Consider the following 21,584-nt stretch of genomic DNA (forward strand, 5'->3'; position numbering starts at 1 on the left):
TTTATTATTTCTTGAAATATAATGTCTAGGCTTTTTTTTTTTTTGGCATGGCTTTCAGGTACTTCAGTGATTCTCAGTTTTTCTTGACTTGTTTTCCAGGTCAAAAGTTTTTTTCTATGAGATATCCTTTTTTTTTTTAGGTTTTTTGCAAGGCAATGTGGTTAAGTGGCTTGCCCAAAGCCACACAGCTAGGTAATTATTAAGTGTCTGAGGCCAGATTTGAACTCAGGCACTCCTGACTCCAGGGCCAGTGCTTTGTCCACTGCCCACCTAGCTGCCCCCTCTATGAGATATCTTAAATTTTCTTTTCTTTTTTTTCAGTCATTTGATTTTTCTTTACTATTTCTCATATCATGAACTCATTAGTCTCTCTATATATTATTATTTTATAATATTCCTTATAATAATTTTTCAAAGAATTTGATGCTTGGGCAAGGTTTTGTAGCTCTTGTTTCAAGCTATTAATTAATTCTTTTTCTAATTTGTTCTATAGCACTCATTTTTTCCAAATTTTTTCTCTAGTGCTCTCATTTAATTTATAAAAACATTGAAAATAATTTTTTTTAAATCACTTGCTTTAACTTTCCTAGGAATTGTAGTTGAATTTATATGCAAGCTTTGTTTTTCTTTGAGGTTTTTCTTATAGATATTCTGGAATCATTTATTCTCTTCTTTTGGATTTGTGTCTTGAGAGTAACTGTCACCATTACTATTTTTTATGATATGATTCTTTTTTTAAAAAAATTGCTCATACTTCCATTCTGCTTACTAATTTTAGACTTTATCTTGGGGCTAGAATTTGTGCACTTCTAGAGGGTTAATCTGCAAATTCCTTACTCACATTTGGTATGGAAAACAGGTCTGTGGGCTTAACTCATTTGATGTTTCAGTAAACTACTGGACAATCACTATCAGCCAGCTGGAAAGTTCTGCTGGTTCAGCAAGACAAAACTTTTGGTTTCCCTTTGGTTCTGAATCTTGCCCTGCAAGAATGATTCCTCTGCAGACTTCAGACTAGATCAGAAGCTGGAACTGAAGTCCCTTGCTCCATTTTTTTGGGGGGGGGGGGTAGAGTTGGGTTGTTGGTTGTTAGTTGATTGAGCCACAGCTGCTGCTGGCTTCTGAACTTGCTCCTTGTTCAGTACCCAACCTAGTGCCTTCAAACTCCATTTTAAGGAGGAAGCATGTCCGACTGTGTCTTCATTCAACCCCTGGCTATACCGTTGACTCATCTCCATAGCACCTTTTCTGTCATGCCATGGAAATTTTTTCACCCTGAAAGCTCACTCTACCCCTTGACAACTTCTCCCATTGGAAGGAGGTCCTTGCTAACCACTTCTTCATTCCTTTTTGACTAGACTTTCTCCCTTTTGCCCCTCAGCTGTCCTTCCCCGAATTCAGCTCCTTCTTGGATGTTGTCTTCCTTCCCCCTTTCAAATGTAAACTTGTTGAGGGCAGGGATTGCTTTTCTTTCTGCTCACATTTGAATTCTCAGTTTATAGAACCAGACCTGTTGCATAGTAAGCATTGAATAAATGTTTGTTGATTTATTATTTCATCTGTTTCTTGTTGAAACGAGACCCCTAGGCCTAGGTTCCTCACCTTAGACCTCCCTGGATCTATGACCCAGAGTTGGAAAATGAGCAACGAAACTGCCCCTTGGCATATACATCAACACAGGCCTCTCTGTGCTTCCTCTGGGACCTTTTCTTGCCTTGATGTGAACCTTTCCCTTTGCTAGAACTCTCTCCTGTGGAGCTTGTTCCTGGCTAGGTCTCCTCTCCAGTTTCCACATACTGCTCTGCTTGTTTTTTGATCTTAGATTTTCTGATAAGGACTCTGGTACATTTTCTAGATTTGTTTGGAACTCACTGTATTTCTTGCTACTCCACTAACTTTTCTCTTCTTTATTTATTCAGAGTTCTAGGTTAACTTAATTCAAATTTATCTTGGAAATAATTTAATCAAATTAAGGCTCCAGAAACCAATTTATGTGCCTAAATTTGTGTGTTGAGATAGTGGTAAAATTGGGAGAAGAATTCCTTTCACTTGATTCTTGGTCTCTTATTTCTTCTGCCATACCTACATGACCTCGGAATTGGTTCTAGTTTTCATTTGAAACATTTTTACATTGCCAGTCTTTCTTGACCTTTTGTCCTAACTGGTATCAGTGGTCATTTCAGCAAGTCCCTTTTTCTCTTTCTATATTCCCATGAATTGAATATGGAATAAATCTACCAGGTGTGTGAGGTATCAGAAATGAGCTGTCCCATGACTTGGGTTGTACTTTTCTCTACATGCTCTCTCTTTGTTCCATCTCACAGCTGACAGCAGAGCAGGGAATGTCAGCTAGTCTTTCCTTAAGGCTTCTCTTTATTATCTCCTTATGAGTGACTATGGATATCAATTTGGGTTGTCTTTCCTGAGGTCCCAGATTGACACTTCATCTACCAAGAGAATTTCCTTCCTTGTAGCTATTGGCTCAAAGCTAAGTGCAGGCATGGGCTCACATTTGTGGGGAAAGTAAGACAGACAGTTCTGTGCCTCCATGAAACTCCTAGCCTGTTCCTTCTGCCAGCCCTGACTTGAAAGGGAAAGGCCTTGTTCTTCACATCAGAAGTTGAAGACTTAAGGTTCAAGCTGGATATGAGAGAACCATCTTGAGCTTCTCCATCCTCTGTGACCCCAGTCTTTTGGTCAAATTGGAAGACAGGATTGGGGAGAGTAGAGATTTTTAGTGCCAGACAGTTTGTAAGCAGCACCTTTCTTTGCTTGGCCAGACCCTAGCTGCCTCCACCCCCACCACTCCTGGCCTGACTCACCACGAGGCCCAATTCAGAGGCCCCTTTTGTTTGCCCCGCAGTGAGCCGACCCTAGCCCACCGTTCCCACATGCCAAAGCCTCCCCACCATTCACGGAAAAGGCTGAAAGGCCCTTGGCTAATTGCGTTGGGCTGAAAATTACCACTTCCCTGTGTTCCCCCTGCTGCTGGGGACATTTGTGTCAGTGCTGTATTTAGGGGAACAAAGGCCCCCTGTAGGGAGAGCCCAGGTATGAGTGTGGGATGGGGGGAGTAATTGCCAGTTTCTCCAGGTGAAAGCCCCTGTTAAACTTCAATAAGTCAATTAGACTTTTAGGGGGGAAGAGACCCCCACAATAAACTGTTCCCACCGAGCAATTAAAGAAAATCATTTTAGCTTTGAGGACAGAAACTGCTTATTAGAAATTGTTTGTGGGTCTCCCTCCTTCTTCTCCTCCCACTGCCCCCCCAACCCAGGGATGAAACAACAAAACGCCTTCGTCTATAGAAGTGTTTCTCCTCCTCCTTCTCATTGTGTGGCCTGAAAGCTCTTATGGTGGGAGGGCAGAGGGAGGGAAAGAGACGGGCAAGAGAGAGAGCATAATCACTAGTGCTTAACACCTGGACTAACTTAAAAAATCAACAATGTAAAAGAGAATCCTATGAGGCTGTGTAGACATACATGTTCAGCAGAAATCCATTCTCTTAACTGATCCTGTTCAGTGTATATACTCAGTGAACAGTGAGTGCCATCTAAGTGTGGCGATGCATGGCATACCAGGGGAGTTCATACATAATATACAGATTTCATTGTGGGGAAAGCTTGGGCCATGGGAAGGAGGTAGTTAGTGATGGACCAGTATGACAGGTGTTTTCTCTGGGAAACTAGATTTGACTCAAGTATCATCTCTTTATTGAAGCCAAATACAAGCAAACCTATAACTTCATCCCTAGCATAGTTTTCTACTTAAGCTAATTGGCAATACAAAATTCCTGTAGCTGTCCATTCTAATTTTATGGAGATTGAATCTTAATTTCACTGTTCTTTCTCCTGCTGTTACTTTGGTAGGGTTGGTGAAGGGATTGAACTGAAGGTGAAGAGAACAAAAAAGATATTTCAAGAAGTTGGACTGTGAAGGGCATTCTTAGTATCTGATAACAGTGTTATTCACTATTAAAAGTTACTTCTTCAGATATCAATTTGCTCCTGGAATTCAAGGGAAATAGTTCAGGAGAAGTGTTTTGTCAGCAATTGTGGAGAATTGAGAATGTACCCTTAATAGACTTTCTTGTGACAGTATGTTTTTATGTGTGAGATGAATAGCTGTGTGAATGTCCCTGTCCTATCTGTAAGGTGGTTGCCTGGTAGAACTTATGATAGGCATGACATAGAGTCAGGTGTCTTTTTCTGGCACTAACATTTCCCTGCAGCTCTTGATGTATTTGGCCTTTATTCTAATGTTCCAAAGAGATGAAATCAAACATTGAGGAATGGATCTTTCCCAGAAAACAAATCTGTCCAGTTAGTTATTTACCTACCATGGTGTCTTAAGCAGTGGAATTTGGTGCCTACTAGCTAGTAGTGGATGATGGGGATTATTGGGGGAAAAAAAACCTGAGTTGGATCCCAGAGGATAGTTTTGGTGGTGAGCAAAGACAGGAAGAGGATTGGGAGTGTTGGATTTGGAATGGAGCTTAGAGGAACGGGGAAAGAAATGGAAGATAATGCTGGTTTAGATAGCTAGCTATTGGTAGCCTTTTCATGTAGCTGAATTTTGGTGGCTTCCTGGGTTCAAGGAAGTGAACAAATTTACAAAGCACACATGAAAAGGAATTATATTGTTATCAGGGAAGTTGCTGTTGGAGATGGTGGACTTTGGGAAGTGATAAAGATGTTAAAAAATATCAATAGGGGTGGCTAGGTGGCGTAGAGGATAAAGTACGGGCCCTGGAGTCAGGAGTACCTGGGTTCAAATCCGGTCTCAGACACCTAATAATTACCTAGTTGTGTGGCCTTGGGTAAGCCACTTAACCCCGTTTGCCTTGCAACCCCCCCAAAAAAAAATTCAATAAAGGAATATGTAAAATATTTTTTAAAAATAAAAGAGAAGCTATAAATTGATATGCATGATTTGTAAACAGAAAACTTTGTGATTGTGTTAATTGATCCTGAATGTGGTTTTCCATTAAGGACTGATTTTTTTTTTATCTTTGATTTCCAACCTGTTACTTCAGCAGTTGTCTAGACTAAAGGCCAGCTTCATTTAGAGAGGAGAGAGGTTATTTATTTATTTACATTTTAATTTCAGTGCACTATTTGTGTGAGTTTTCTGTGTTCTGTATTTTTTCTGTGTGTCATTCAAAATAACCAGAGAGTGGAATATTTGAATGTTTCATATATTAGCATTTGTTTTTCTTTTGGCTCTTAGGGCTTTGAGTACTTGGTTGCTAAGGAAGGGATTGAATTAACTAGGTTTAAGAGGAAAGATTATTCTATTTTCTTCCCCACTCAAGTCTACCAAATATCTGTAATGCATCAATCTTTAAAGTAACCCTGTCTCAACTTAATAACTGTGATCAATTCTGTGATCCTCCACAACTCCAAGGGACTCATGAATATAAAATACTATCTATCTACTGCAAGATAGAGAACTGATCAACTCAGTGCAGATTGAATCATATATCTTTTTTTCCTTTCTTTTTTTTCCTCCAGAACATAGCTAAGGTAGAAATTTGTTTTTCATGTGTGTGTGTGTGTGTGTGTGTGTGTGTGTGTGTATCTATCTATCATATATATGCATGCACATATATGTGTGTATATGTGTAATGGGCATTGTATTTCTTGCTTTCTCAGTTGGTGGGGGGAGGAGTGGAGGGAGAGCAGAAAACAAAATTTAAAAAAATTAAATATTTCTTAACCATATATGGCACTTTAGAAAGTTAAGATTGAAAATGCTGAGAGTAGACAACTCTTTAGATTTGTACTTTTCTTCTTATGGAGGAAAAACTATCACCTGATTTCAGATAATCTTGTTATTCCAATTAGTTCCCATAAAACCAGTTTGAGACCTATATCTTTGAAGCCAGTAGGAGGGTCTGACTCTCCAGCTTCCATTACTTTACCTCTGAAACTCTGATCCCATCCCATCCAATGGCTCCTCTGTGTCTACCCTTGTCTCTGCCCAACCCCCAGTGGGGAGGGTAGAAGGACTTGAGGCTATATTGGGGACACATGTTCCTAGGCAATGCCCAGAGGTTACATAAAGGACTAGGGTTATGGCATCACATCTTTTATAGGACTTAGCTTTTGTCCTCATATTGGGCAAAGCTATCCCAACCTGGACTTCCAGAAGTTGCATTATTTATTCATTTGACCTTTAAATGTGGGCTTTGTCTAAGTTTCATGACAAAGCATGTTGTTCTTGGCTTTTTTCCTCCAAAAAACCCTGCCTAGCTCTGAACTCCTAGACATGAAGAAATGAACTAATGAAGTAGTCTAGCAGTCGTTTCACAAATAGTTACTATTCCTCCATTAGGATATTGCTTCCAAATCCCAAAGAAGCTCTACTTCTATTTCTAGTAACTGAGTTTAGGGACTGCCATCGCCAGCCATATACTTATCAGAATATATCATTGGAAAAATTGTCCCTGCCTGTGACCTCTGCAATCACAACTCATCTTTTCTCCCTTGAAGCTCTTTTGTGCAACATTTGACAGTTACTGATTGTGCCTTAAAAGAAAAGTCCTATCCTCTCATACACCTTGTGAGCCAAAGAGTCCCAGCCAGAGACATGTGAACAAGGGAGTGAGAGCAGTGAAATTGGCTTCTGAAAACATCTGGGCCAGATCCCTACTTGTCAAACAGTGGGAGTAGGAGAACTAGAGTAGACTCCAAAGGTAGTGATGGGACTGTTTGGACTTTCTGCAGGGAAACTGGCCAACAGGTTCATGGTTGGAAATTTGGCCCCTAAACATGGGAGTTTATCTCCTGAGAGTAATTAAGTTCAAGGTGGATGATTCTAGCTAAAATAAACTAATCTGGAAACAATGAACCTTGAAGAACTTCTCCTTCCTGTATACTCTATAGTGAAACCCTTCATAAGAAACTCCCACACCTCAAGCCCCTCCAACCTGATGATGGGTTTTCCACTGTCCCCACAATGTTCTCCTCAGTTTACATAGCTAATACCAGGGTTCCAGGGACCTCATGGCCTCCCAGTACAGAGAAAGGCTCAGCATAAGAATTATTGGCTGGATTTTCATGACAGCTTTGCTGCTGGCATTCTTTGGAGAATGAAACATTTCTTCCTCTGGGGAGGAGGAGGCTGTAAATTTTTTTGGTAGCCGGGTAGGAACAGAGTTTCATGTTTACCTGGCGTCCGTGCATACACATTCGTACAGACATGTAGCTCTCTTCTTTTTTCCTCTCTTCTGTCAAGGGTCTTTGACAGCTGTCTGCAGGGACAGAGCAGGCAGCATCTGTAGCCCCTCTGTGTACAATTTACGATGCGTAGCAGGCACTGCTTTTCTACCCCATGCCAACTGATGACGGGAAATACTGTGGGAGACGGGCTGGATGGAAGGGAGCTGTATCTCCTGTCTTAAGCTTCTTCCCTTCTTACTCCCCTGCCTCTTAGGACTAGGGGATAGTCCTAAATAATTTCTCTCTTGCTTGAGATACATTGTGATCATTGAAGAGATAGTGATTGGTTCTTGGACCTAACCTACCCTGTTTCAGAAAAGTGCATCTACCTCTTCCTTTCTATTTTTTAACTCCCTGCAACATCTGAGAGTATCCTGGGTACAAACCTTCCATCAACCTTCTGCCAGAGCCTATTTGACTCTTAGAATTGCCATTCATGAGACTCCTGATTCATAGACAGTCCTACAAAGTGCCAACCAGAGGAACCTAATTGTATATAACACCTCTGCCTCCCCTACAACCACCAGGGACAACCCAGACTCAGAAAAATAGTAGAGTGACTAAATCTCAGGCAACAATACTCCTTCTAGGCTCTTATTATTTATTTGCCATCCATTGTTTCCCTTATGGCTAACAATTTCCCACCACATGTTTCTTTTCCTGTCCCTACATTATTTAGTCATTAGCTACACACTATTCCCAGCTCCTACCTTCTGTTTTTTCATTCCTGTCCTTCTATATCCTCTTCAACCTTGCCCACCCCTTCCACTGTGCTCTCTGAAATTCTTGTTCCATAGTGAACAAACTCCCCTTTACCCTAGACTTCATTCTCTCACATCCTTCCATTTATTAGTCTTCACTGGGCTTCCCCCAGGATTAACCTTGACCATCCTTTCTAGCATTATATCTTTACTCACATCCCCTATTTAAATTGGTCCTGGAGGGGAATCATAATGCTACTCAATACTTACTTCCAATTCCAATTACTAATCAGACTTTACCTATGAAGTTAAATGTATTAAAATTTTCTATCCAATCCAGATTGGGGTGGCTTTTGCATATTAGCCCCCCAGTTAATTTTCTGTCCTTTTTTCAAGTTCAGCACACAAATCATCATCTTCTTTTCTTCAACTCTTTCCCTTATGCTGAGGGATTGTAGCATTGTCTGGATTTTTGTCAACTTCTGTATCTCCCCTAGTTCTTCAGTCTTCTTAAGCCTCATGACTTATTTATCCCATCCTAGCCACACACAAGAGTTGTCACACTGGGTTTATCCACAAGTGTTCTCCTTCCTTAATAAAACAACCCTGACATTTCTCTCATTCCATCTCCTGTGTCTCACCCTCCTAAATCTATTTTTTGCCCTCATTATGACCTCTAAACCCTTTATCCCTCAGTCTTTTCTTAGGCCATTTCCCCTACTCAGACTTAATTTTCTTCTCTTTCAAATATTGACCTTATAGTTTGGCAATTCAACTGTGCATTTTCTCTACTCTCTAATCCATTTCTGTTTGTAGATAGCGTTTTCCATCACAAAATATAGAACTCAAATTTTTAAAAAAATGAATGTTAAAAATTATTTTTTACATGTAATTGAACAAAATATCAAATTAAGAGAATTTTTTTTTTTTGTACTGGATAAACTATGGGTTTAACCCAGGGTGCTAGAGTTTTTATGTTCAGAAGATCCTATCGGGTAAGATTTCTACAAAAGCAAATTAGAGTGTCCCTGAAGTCCCTGCCCCACCTCTCAGGGTAAATGTTTAATAGATATATGTGTCTAGAGTGGTGAAGGGCCTTAAAAGCTATCTAATCCAATTCCTTCATTTTAAAGCTGGAAATACTATTGGTAAGACTAAGAGAAGTTAAGTGACTTATTCACAGTCATGCAGTGGCTGGCAGAGCTGGAACTGAGAAAAATCCTTGTTGCCCTGGCAATGTCACCAGTGTCTTAAGCCCTTTTATCTTGGTTTTGACCATGCTTTGGAGACAAGGTACGATACAGTAAATTATTAGTTCCCCATTTCTGGTGACTTAAAATCAGTCTCTCATTCACAGTAGCTTATTTGGAATATTTTGAGACCTAGGTCAGTTTTAAAATACATTTTAAAAAATGCTCTCAACCTGTCCAGGCTACTGATTAAGGCTCAGGATCCTTTCTAAATCTTGTTAATGTGTGTTTAGAAGGAATCAAGTTTTAAAGTAAACTTGTTGTGTTTGGCTTATCTGTGCCGCTCTCAGACCCAACTCTGTTTTCTACTATTTGTTTGTGGAGCCTGAGTCAATCCTAATGGTTCTCTCTTTGATCCTACTATTCCCTCCACTCTATTTAAATGCCAGCTGCTTAGGATTTATTTGCAGCTCTGTAGTAACATGAACACTTGCCAGTCCTATTCTTCTCAGTAACAGCCAGTTAGCATGTTCTTCCTTGCTAACTGACTATTAATGTTGTTGTCAATCCTTGGTTTCTCTTTGCTGTTTTTTTGAGCACATTTAGCCAGGTCTTTGACCCTGGAAAGAGACAGAGTAAAGTGGTATTTGGAAATAAAAGCATTTACTACAAATATTTCCCAGGTTTTATTATCCATCATACTCTTATTTCTTTATTATTGGCTAAATCCCTTCATAGTTGTTAAAAACAAAAACCTTGACAAATCAAGAACATCTTCCCCTTCTACCAGTACAATGGGAGTATATGCCTAGGGTATCTTGTAAAAGATCATATATCTTGAACGACCCCCCCCCACCCTCTCCAAGATATTAGAAATCTCACTTCTGTCCTTAGTCCTTAACTGTTCCATGATGTACAAGTTACTTAACTTCTCTAGGTCTCAGTTTTCTTTTCTGTAAAATTTGGATTTTTTTTATCTCTAAATCAAGGTATCCTAAGTGTAATAACAGGATACTGAGCTTCTCTATATTCTTTTTTTTTCAAGGCAATGGGGTTAAGTGGCTTGCCCAATGCCACACAGCTAGGTGATTATCAAGTGTCTGAGACCGGATTTGAACCCAGGTATTCCTCACTCCAGGGCCAGTGCTCTATCCAGTGTGCCACCTAGCCACCCCAGAATAGTTTTTCTGAGCTGAGAAATGCTTAGGATCTTTGTGATCTTAGACTGCTAGGTGTGAGAAATAATCAAGAGGCAGAAAGACCCTAAGACACACACATATGTATGCATGTTGTCTTTAACAATTTTTGTTACCAGTCAGTCTGAAAGTGTTAGTCCTTGGGAGGTAGGACAGGGACTTTCAGAGATACTCTGACTTGCTTCTGCAGAAATCTTACTCAATAGGATCTCCTGACTGTAAAACCTCTATCATTGCCACCCTGGGTCAGGTTCATAGACTATCCAGAACAATTTTTTTTATTTGATATTTTTTTCCAGTTACAAGTAAAAATAATTTTTAACATTCATTTAAAAAAATTTTTGAGTTTAACATTGTGTGATGATCAGCAATGATAGCCTTAGCTCTTCTCGACAGTACAATGATCAAGGACAATTCTGAAAGACTTGTGATGGAAGATGCTATCCACATCCAGAGAAAGAATTATAGTGTCTGAATGCAGACCAAACCATAGTATTTTCATTTTTGAAAATTTGTTCTATTTTTTCCTTCTTATGGTTTCTCCCTCCTTTGTTCTGATTTTTTTCCACAACATGATAATATAGAAATAGGTGTAATATTGTTGTACATGTATAGCCTATATCAGATTATTGTTGTCAAGGGGAGAGGGGAGGGAAGGGAGGGAGGGAGAAAAATGTGGAACTTAAAAGTTTACAAAAAAAGGAGGTTGAGGAGAAGCTAAGGTGGTGCAATGGATAGAGCACTGGCCCTGGAGCTAGGAGGACCTGACTTCAAATCCAGCCTCAGACACTTAATAATTACCTAGCTGTGTGACCTTGGGCAAGTCTCTTAACCCCATTGCCCTGCAAAAAACAAAAAAAAAATGTGGAAATTTATCTCTACATGTAATTGGAAAAAAATAAAACTTTTAAGAAGTTAAAAAAATTATCTCTCCTTGATTTATTTTCCAATGTGATAGTTCACAATTTCTTGTATTTTTCTATTTTGTTTTATTGTTTCTTGATGTCTTATGGAGTTATTAGCTTCCACTTGCCCAATTCTAATTTTTAAGTAATTATTTTCTTCAGTGGGCATTTGTACCTCTATCTCTTCAGCAAGTCTATTTTTTAAGTTCTTCAGTGAATTTTTATGGTAGTTCTTTTCATATTAGTGTTTTCCTCTGAGTTTGTGTTTATGTTCTGGTAGTCCTTTTCACATTAGTGAGCCTTACAGTTGTAGTCTGTTATCCTATGGCCATTGAAGTCTCCTTTGTTTGGTCCTTGACAAAGACAAAATCTTAGGTTTAGGCATTGACTAAAATTCATAGTATTTAGACCTGACAAAGATCTTGGAGAACTTATAATAATACTTCTTTATTTTATAGATGAGGAATCTAAGGCATACAGTTGGGAAGTGACTTGTTCAAGGTCACATATATAATTAGCAGAGAAAGTATTGGAACCCAGGTCCAATGCTCTTAAGACATCTTTTTCTTTTTTTCTTTTTGCCTCCCAAACATTTGTTTTCCATCCCTTTGTTATGGTGGCTATCCCAAGTAGGGACTGATAGAGGAATTGTTTTTCTTTCTGGTTCTTTCTATGTCATCATCTCTTTCCCACTCTGTTGATCCCTCCCTCACAATGTTTTAACTGTTGTAGCCACTCCATCACCATCCCCCTCCCCTTGCACTGAGTTTGTGTGACCTTCGCACTACATTCATGCTTTGGGAATTACCTTCCATAATGATGTCAACTGTTAGGGTTAGCGGACACCAGCGGCAGCGATAAGACCTGACATGTTCTAATGATTCCCTCCTCCCCTTCCTCACTGGCCGTGCTGAGGAGGGCAGGGGTTTCATCGAGGTATTTGAGGAGGGGGCAGAGGGAAAGGGGGAGATGCCCACAGGTGCCTATGAGGACTTTGACCTTTGCTGCTATAATATCAGTGTTTCACAGGCAAGGCGGTTCGGGAGCCCACTTGCAGCCCATCAAAAATTGATTTAATTGCAATTTTTCCCCCAATTAGGAGCACTGGAGCTTGACTAATTGGAGTAATAGAGAGTAATAAGGCTCAGATAAAAAGCCTTCCTCGGCTGCCTTTGTATCTTGTGTCAGTGCCTGTCAGAGGTCAGAGAGCTTGCATATTCTATTAGGCAGAGTTACCTTCATTTGTACAAATTAGTTTACCCAACAGTAATTAAAATGCCAGTGTGGGTTGGAGAGAGCTGAATACACTTGATGGGCATGTTGGTGAATGATTTGACAGCTCTGGTGGCCTCCCTTGCCAAAGTTTGTCAGCATGGGCTTGAAGGCTCCATAAGCCTGGGGCACTGCATACTGCAGCCAGCCAGGCCACAGTGGCAACTGCTGCCCTCTTTCAGTCAAAGCTTCCAAATCCTCATTAATTCTAGGAAAATAGACCACTTTTTACTTCCTTGGGTTGCTATTTACCACCTTATCTCATGTTCTCTCTTACCTTCTCTTTTGCTCCATTTTTTTCTTCTATTTTTCTTAATGTGTCCTTCATAAGTAAAGTAGCAGTGCAAGGAAACATTCCTGCCATCTGAGCTAACCATTTAATGGGGAAGTTTAGACCTACTGATATAGATAGATAGATAGATATGTACATGTTAGATATGTATTAGATATGTATATATTAGATAGGTATATGTATATGTATATATTCACAAACCAGACTTCAAATTGCTATGGAAAATTTGAAGCTTGAAAAAGACTAACAACTGACATTTATACAACTCTTTAAGACTGGTAAAGCACTTTACATTTAGGATTTCCATGATCCTCACAACAGCCCTTTTAGGCACTTTTATAGATAAAGAATTGGAGGCTGGGGGTGGGGGGAAGGGGGAGTGAAGCGATTTGCCCAGGGTCACATAGCTAGTAAGTTTCACGGGTTGAAGAAATCTATGTCTTCTTCCCAGTCCAGTTCTTCCTCCCAGTTCAGTGTTCTTCACACTATGCCTCTCACTTTCAATTGGGATAACATGCCTCCTTCTCTTCTTTTCCTACATCTTTTCTCTCTCTCTCTCTCTCTCTCTCTCTCTCTCTCTCTCTCTCCCTCCCTCCCTCCCTCCCTCCCCTCATCTATCCATTCTCTTGCCTCTCAAATTCTACTCTTTGCTCTCCCCACCTATTTTTTTACCTTCCTTTTTTGGATTTTTTTTAGGTTTTTTTTTCAAGGTAGTGGGGTTAAGTGGCTTGCCCAAGGCCACACAGCTAGGTAATTATTAAGTGTCTGAGGTCACATTTGAACTCAGGTCCTCCTGATTCCAGGGCCAGTGCTCTATTGACTGTACCACCTAGCCGCCCCTTCCTTTTTTTTTAACCATCCCCCTTTCTTTCTCTTCTCATTATCCTCCTCCCCTTATTCTTCTTTGCTACCTCCACCTGCTTCCTTGATATCAACCTACCATTCTTTATCTATATACACTATCATCCTTCCCTTTTTTCCCTTCCATCTTACCAACACTGAACAAGAAATACTGTATATACTTTGTCAGTTGCAATCAGAATATTGGATTATTTTATTTAACTTTTTAAGGAATATCTTTATGAGAGAAGAGTGACCACTTATTTGGAAATGATTATTAGTTTTAAAAATAAGATGTATCAACTTTAGAACCCAGCATGATGTAGTTAAAAAGAGTACTAGATTTACATTCAGAAGATAGAGTTGAGTTCAAATTTCATCATTTACCAGCTGTATCTCTTTAGGTGAGGTACTTACTTTCTCTGAACCTTAGCCTCCTGATCTGCTGCCTATTTCACAGGGTTGGAGTGAGGACCAAAAAGAATAATGCATGCAAGGTGCTTTATTAATTGAAAAAGCATTATAGAAATGTAAACTGTTGTTATTTGTTCTTCCCCATCATTTTCAGGTTCTTATGTCTCTCTTTTTGCCAGACCATGTTTAAGCTTGAGATGGCTATAATCTTTTCTTAATTTCATATTTTCCCCTCATTCCCCAATTCATCCCTGTTTTAATATTTCAGGATCATTCAGATCTGAGTCTTTATAACTTCTTATTTTTTTTTTCTTTAAAGACAGAAGTGCTGTTCCTTCAGTCCTTGATATTTGACTTTCTGACCAAGGAACTGTCTTTGAACTCTTGTAGACTCTTAATATAGAATTGTCTGGCCAGCCTGAAGGTTAGCAGAAAATGCATGCATGCTTTCCCTATCTTTTTTTTCCTGGTTTTTGCAAGGCAGTGGGGTTAAATGACTTGCCTAAGGTCACACAGCTAGGTAATTATTAAGTATCTGAGGTCAAATTTGAACTCAGGTCCTCCTGACTCTAGGGCTGGTGCTCTATTCACTGAACCACCTAGCTGCCCCTACTTTCCATATCTTGAAACAGAATGGTTGCATCAGGGCTCATGAGTTATCTGAGTCTTCTGCTTTCTTTGAGTAGCTTGGATAAAATTAGGGCTCTGCTGTGCCCCAAGAAGAAGGAATAAAGTTGGCAGATAAAAGATGTGACCTAGACTTTGATTAAAAGAAATAGTTATATGAAGACTTCTTGTAAATTATAAAGCACTATACAAGTTATTTTTAAGTATCTTTCTGTTTCTCTGTCCCTTGCACCTAACAGTTTCTAGTACATATTAGGTATTTAACAAATGTTCATTGGTTAATGGTTGGGAAGATAAAACTGACACATGAAGCAGAATGATAGAAGATAATAAATACTAAGTGCTAAAATGTGTGGTATAGACAGTACAGCAGGAGTTCAGAGAAAGGAAGATTGAAGTGGTCAGGAAAGGTTTCACTGACTGATTCCTGATTCACTCCATGTCCTTTCCAGATGAATAAAACTTAATTTTTAATAACTGCAAGTAGTAATTATTAGAACTTTTCTAAAACATTTTATATGAGTAGCTTAATCTGCTTTCTGAAGGACTCTTTTTAAAAATAAATACAGATTCATTCTGAGTATAAGGATTTGCCTTCATTTTCTCACCCTGAAAATTAATGTTCTTCCTTCTTGATTGAGAAAATTTCTCAGTTGCAACTTCTTATGCCTGCAGTATAGGCTCCTGCCAGAACTGAACACATGGAAGTTTATGGTCATTTCTGGCTACCACATTTTAGGAGAGACACTGACAAACTGGTCTGTATCTAGAGGACAGTGGGAGAGGTAAACCAAAACCATTTCACGTGAATAAGTTGAAGGAACTCAGATCACTTAAGGAAGAAGATAAGGTTGTTGGAGTAGGATCAGAAAAGAGATGATTGAAGGCTTTAAATATTTGACAGGTTGCCATGTGGGATAGAAAGCTTAACTCCAGAGGAACGAATTAGGACCAAGTAAGTAGATTCAGGCACATGTTGTTGAGGTGTTTCTAACAATTAGAATGTTCTGAAAATAGAATTGACTGCTTCAGATAGACAGATGAAAATTTATTAGGGATATTATAGAAAGCTTTTCTGCTTCCATTACTAATTGGTTTGTGAGGTACCTTCCATCACTGAGATCCTTGACCCTATAACTGATAAATCAGATTCTCAATCAATTTTTCTAGTTTCCCTAAAAAAATAGATGTTTCCTGACTAGGGCATGCCATTTCTTTCAGATCTATGTAAGCAAGCTTTTCATTCCTTGCCCTCCAAATGCAAAGTGGATCAAGGAACAGAAATAAGAGACTATTGGTATTTCTTAAAGATTTTTGATTCTTTGGAGATTGTTGTATTCATTAATTTGCAGCCATATAGCATTATCAGAAGACTAATGATATTCAGAATGAGTTTTTGTTCTAAAGAAAAGCATAAGATCATTAAAAATGCCTATATAAATTAGTCTACATTGAGGAAACCAAGAGAGACTGGAAACTATTTTAGTCAGAGAAGATTCAGCCTCTTTCCTAAGTGGACAACTTTGACAGTTAAGGGCAACACTGGGTTACAAAAAACTTTGTGAATATCTTACAAAAGAGGGTGGTAGAAGATTATGAATAATGTCATGTCATAAAACAGCAACAAGTGATGGAGAGAAAAACAAAGTAATTACACTAAGAACACATATGGATGAAAATGGGAGTACAAGTAATAGACAAAAAACAGCAGAAAAGATCTGTCAAAAATTTTATAATGAACTCTTTTCTATCAGTGATATTTAGATTCTAGCATCATTTTCCTTATGTGGAACATCAGAAAGTTTAAAAATGTTCCTAAAGAAAACAAATTGCAACTGAATCAGACCTGTTACACCTAGAGGAGGGAATCCATACAAGTCAAAATCATTTTGAGGGCCCTATGGGACTGATTTTCAAAATATTTGAAAGATGCAAGAATGACAAATTCTTGGGGAAAAAATCATGAATGTTATGACTATCAAAAAAAGGCAATCAAGAAAGTGCCAATAACTATTGACTCCTATATCTACTTTCTTATTTCTACAGACTCTGATGAGACTAATTTACACACCTTATGACTTTCACAAATTATATTCCAGAGCAGATCACATTTTTTCAGTTATACATTGACAGAAAGGAACAGAGTTTAGAAGATTCTGCTAGGCTGATTGTTGATTAGAGTTTGGGATAGGAATTCCTTTGTTTTAATTGTAATAGAGAATTTCTCAACATGGAAACACCTTCTAAAAATGCAGATTGACTGGCATCTTCTCTATGCAATTTACAGAGTTGCTTATAATTCTGAGAAAATTAAGTTATTTGCCCAGGGTCACATAGTAAAAATCTGCCCATTCTCTGTCCACTGTGTCATGCTGTTTCTTTTGTTGATTTTTTAAAATAAAAAGTATTTGGAATGAATGTAGAACATGGCATATGATGTCAGTTTATATATATATATATATATATGTGTATGTAAATGTATGCATATAGCATATCTATATGTATGTTTGGTTTTCCTTATATTTTTCTCTTTGTCTTTATTAAAAATTTTTTATAATTAGCTCTGTGGAGAGGAAAGGAATACAGAGGGAAAATATAGGCAATATAAAACAAAAGACAATAATTAGAGTCTTAATAAAAACATTTGGTAAATATTGCATATATTAAATACTTTCTATGAACTAGGAACTGTTCTTAGAGCTGGGATTAAAAAAAGTGAAAAAAGGAAAATAATCTTTACCCTTAAGGAATTAACTAATGAGTACAAACAACATAAAAAAAGAAATGAAAAGGAGCTGGCAAGAATCATATATATTTCCCCATGTAGGGAACAAGGTGGTCTGTGGCGTCTGATCTGTCTGAATTAGAAAAGGACATGATGCTGTAGTGGGTGTTTTCTCAAATGGAGATTCATTGAAGAGCTCCCCAACAGGGGAGAGGCTCCAGGACTGGAGGTATTTATCTGCCTCTGGAAATGATTCTGGGGACTGCCTTAAAAATTCTCCTTCAAGGAGCTATTTCTCATGTTTTTGTTAAAATCATGTGATTCTTTTAATAGTGGACATAATTTTGAAGATAAAAAGTGTTTTTGCCACTCTGAAGACAGAATGGTATATGGTACAAAAGAATGAACTCTGAATGTAGAGGGCTAAACATGAAGTTCCAGGCTCTGCCACTTAATACCTTTGTGATCTTGGGCAAGACATTCACTTCTCTGGGCCTTATTGCCTCATCTGGGAATGAGGGGATTGTACTAGATGATTTCTTTTCTTTTCTTTTTTAGGTTTTTACAAAGCATTGGGATTAAGTGGCTTGACCAAAGCCACACAGCTAGGTAATTAAGTGTCTGAGTTTGGATTTGAACTTAGGTCCTCCTGACTCCATGGCTGGTGCTCTATCCACTGCGCCACCTAGTTGCCCCTAGATGATTTCTAATGGCCCTCCCAGGTCTAGATTTTTGATTCAATGATCTTATATCCAACACAGAGGTAAAATTTTAAAAGATCATCCTAAAGATGAACTCTTTTTGATATAGAAGACTTGTATTTATTTCATTATGCCTTGGTGTTTTGCAGGGCTCCATGGTTATTCCAAAGAGTTAGGCCAGACCATGCACACAAGAAAACAAGATAAATAAATGGATAGAGAATACTTCTTGTCTGGGTATTCTGTAACATGTGATTGGATAGTTAGTTCATAGAGCTAATCCAGTGCAACAGTACTGATTGTCAAGGAACTAGACCCAGAATGTAATTGGAGGAAAAAATTGCGTTGGATGGCCTTAGGGAATTGACTCAGTGCTTTTGATGAATCCAGTCTTCTCCCTGAAATGAAAAGCCATCTTTTCAATACCAGTATTCTTTTGACAATGGAATCATGGAATGCTAGTTTCCAAAGAATGAACATTATAGATCACCAAATGTTCAACCTAGAGAAATATTGTGTCCATAAATTAATTTCATCATATCACCAATCAAAAATTACACAGAAGTCATGTAAAAAATAGTAAAGAGAACTTAGTAGAAGACCCCTAGCTCACTGGGTGGACTCCCAGGGATGCTTAATGGGAAAACACTGACAAGAATTTCCCAGGATGTGAAGATTTTCTGAAGGAGTTGTAATCTGCAGCCTTGGAAATAACAGCCACAAATGGAATTGTAATGGAGGTGGGGGGGGGGGGGGGAGAAGGTAGTCAGGGTACTGAAATTTGGAAATTTCTCAAAGCAATTGTACCCTTTCAGATATAAGGGGAAGGCCAAACAAGAAATGAACCAGCATTTATGTTGCTCTTAACTGTGATGCCTTTACAAGTATAACTTCATTTGAAAGCTCAAAAACTTACTGACTAATTAGCAAGAATAATTAATTTAAGAAAATATCTTGAAGACAGTGCTTTCTTTCCTTCCCTTCTGGCTAGCTTTTATAGTCCAGATAGACTGTTGTCTTTCTACTGCCCCCAATCCTCATCCCCTGCTCTTTTTGCCTTGTGTATCCTGGGGTCTCTTTTTAGTTAGTTAGTTAGTTAGTCCTAACCTCCTCTTCCTTCTGAGACTCTTGTGTATTCAGCACCAATTCCTTCTGTGAGATTTACTTCTTCCCTTCCTTTCACCTAAATCTGCTGAATTTGCCTTTGTAGTTCATGGAAGGGTACCATGTGTACTGTTTGTTCTTGGCCAGAATTGCTGGTTTGAGATTACAGATAGATAGAATATTGAAATAACTGAGTCGCTTGTGATCATCACTGTAGATATTTGTAAGAAGCAAAAAGGGCAGAGGGGCCACTAAGGAAAGGACTGGAAAGATGATCGCTGGTTTTACAGAATGCCTCCGTGAGGAAAGAAGCTGCTAGGCACATTAAGCTTGGAACAGTTTTCCTATTCCCCGGGCCAGGGCTGGGTAGACATGATGGAGAAGGGAAAAGGAGACTAGAGAGAGATGGTCTTCAAATCCTTTCCACAAGCCTGCTGGGAGGTCAGGATTGCTGGAGTGGCAGGGATTAAAGTTTCAGGTTCCTCCCATCTCCCTCCCTATTGACTTACCTTGTCACTAATTTAGACCTATAGCCAGTCAGAGGTCTGTTACAGACCTTCTTAAGAAATGCCTGTGTCTTGATGGCTTTCTCCCCACCCCCTCAAAGTTCTGAAGAGCCCAATTGCTTGCTTGAATGATTTCCAAGCAGCTATTATGTTTCCAACCCCAGGTAATTGGCTTTACCAGTTATTAATGGATTACACTAAAGTGAAAAATGTCAGGGCAGGGGGGCGGGAGGGGGCATGACACCTCCTTGGCTTTGTAGTTTGGGGCATCATCTTTCAGAGTGCTCCCCAGTTGAAGGTTCTTCCTAGATTGGGGGTCAACAGTGGCATAACTGCTCTCACCCTATGGCAGCTCCGGGGAGCTCCTCCTGAAATGCACTTTTGTGTCCTGGGTGAACAAGGGAATGGGAATAGAGCACTAGCCTAGGGAATTAGATTCAGATGGGAAAAGAATGGCTCAAGAACTTTTATTGGTCAGGTTCTAAAAAACTGAACTGTACTACTCTGCAATTTTGATTATAAATCAGTGACTGGCCCAGGCTCCACCCTGTCACTTCCTTCCCTACCCCCAGAGCTATTGCTTTCTGAAGGATGGTTCACCTTAGAATTTTATCTTCTTCATCAAGCCTGTGGGATCAGAGATCAGCAGGTGCTGGGGCTGGGTGCTGTTGGACTTCTGCTGCTTCCACCTTGTTAACAGGGTATCATTATCATTGTTTGTTCTTTGCCAAGCTCCGGCCAGGACCTGGAGAGCTGATGTCCGGTCTTCCCTCCCCTCCACTGGACGTGTAGGGACATGGCCCCCAGGAACTCAGGACTTTTTTGCTTGTTTTTTAATTTTGCAGATTTGGTACTTTGAACACCCCCATTTCTTTGGCCTGTAGCCTTGTAACCAAGCAGTAGCCAGGCCCAGGGACACTGCACAGTAGAATATTGCCACAGCTGCCACTAGCCAGATTCACTACATTGGGCTTCATCTTCCTCATGTATTCTACCAGAGCAGTGAAGCAGGCCTTGGGACCTAACATGGAAACAGAAACATAGACACAGGAAGCTTAAAAGCAGAGCCACATTTCTTGCCTTACTACTTACTACATTTCCCCTCTTTTCTTGCTGCATTCCCAAGCTCATGGAGCACTCCACCCTCAAAACATGAATATCCTCCACACCCCCCCCCAAATGATGTTGGTGTAGAAAGAAGTTATCTCTAAGGGGGTGGGAATGATGGCATTTCATATAGGATGACATAGGAAACTAAAGGAAAAAATAAATTCATACACTTCCAAGTGAACTGACTGGATTTCAGTTAGAAAGTTCTACTAGTCTATTTTGTAACTTATATACACTGCAGTGTTGTCTGACTAGGCTCTATGCTCCTGAAAAACTGTCCTTTCTCATAAGCCTCCCCCCAGTTTCTCTCTTTACTCCTCTCCTCTTCCAATTCTGATCTAACCTCAAGATCCCTTGGAGAATGAGGAAGACATTTCAAATTGTGTTGCCATTTTTTTACCACAAGTTCCAACAAGCTGGACCTGACTGTGTTCTCACTTTGTTTGGCAGCTCCTTTGTGACAGGGACGGCTTGTTGTGGACATGTCTCACCCCTAAGAATCTGGGACCTCACTAGGTAAGAGAAATTTCTGAGATGCATGCCTCCCTTTGCAGCAGGGATTTGGGGGATGGGAGGCAAAGAAGGTGGGGGGGGGGAAACTAGACTCTTTCTGATTCTACCTTTTCTCCAGGTGATCTGCTCCAGGAACAGTCTCATATGTATAGGAGGCATGATGTCCTCAGCCTTTTCCATGTGGTTAGGAGGATGTTGAAATAATTTATAATATGTAAATAATTGGGCTTATAATTTATTCTAATAACAGTTTGAATTATAGCAT

At 39.3% G+C, this 21,584-nt stretch overlaps 1 protein-coding gene across 1 annotated transcript in view; it reads left to right on the top strand.

The window, feature by feature from the left end:
• FBXW4 (F-box and WD repeat domain containing 4) overlaps window positions 1-21,584 on the top strand; it is a 113,181-nt gene that overhangs the window by 73,291 nt on the left and 18,306 nt on the right. Inside the window, exon 6 of the mRNA XM_074233887.1 lies at window positions 21,257-21,322. Coding sequence (XP_074089988.1) covers window positions 21,257-21,322 — 66 coding nt within the window. The remainder of the gene's footprint in view (window positions 1-21,256; window positions 21,323-21,584) is intronic.

The sequence above is a fragment of the Macrotis lagotis genome, chromosome 4 (genome assembly GCF_037893015.1).
Source record: "Macrotis lagotis isolate mMagLag1 chromosome 4, bilby.v1.9.chrom.fasta, whole genome shotgun sequence".
In the NCBI taxonomy this organism is placed as follows: Eukaryota; Metazoa; Chordata; class Mammalia; order Peramelemorphia; family Peramelidae; genus Macrotis; species Macrotis lagotis.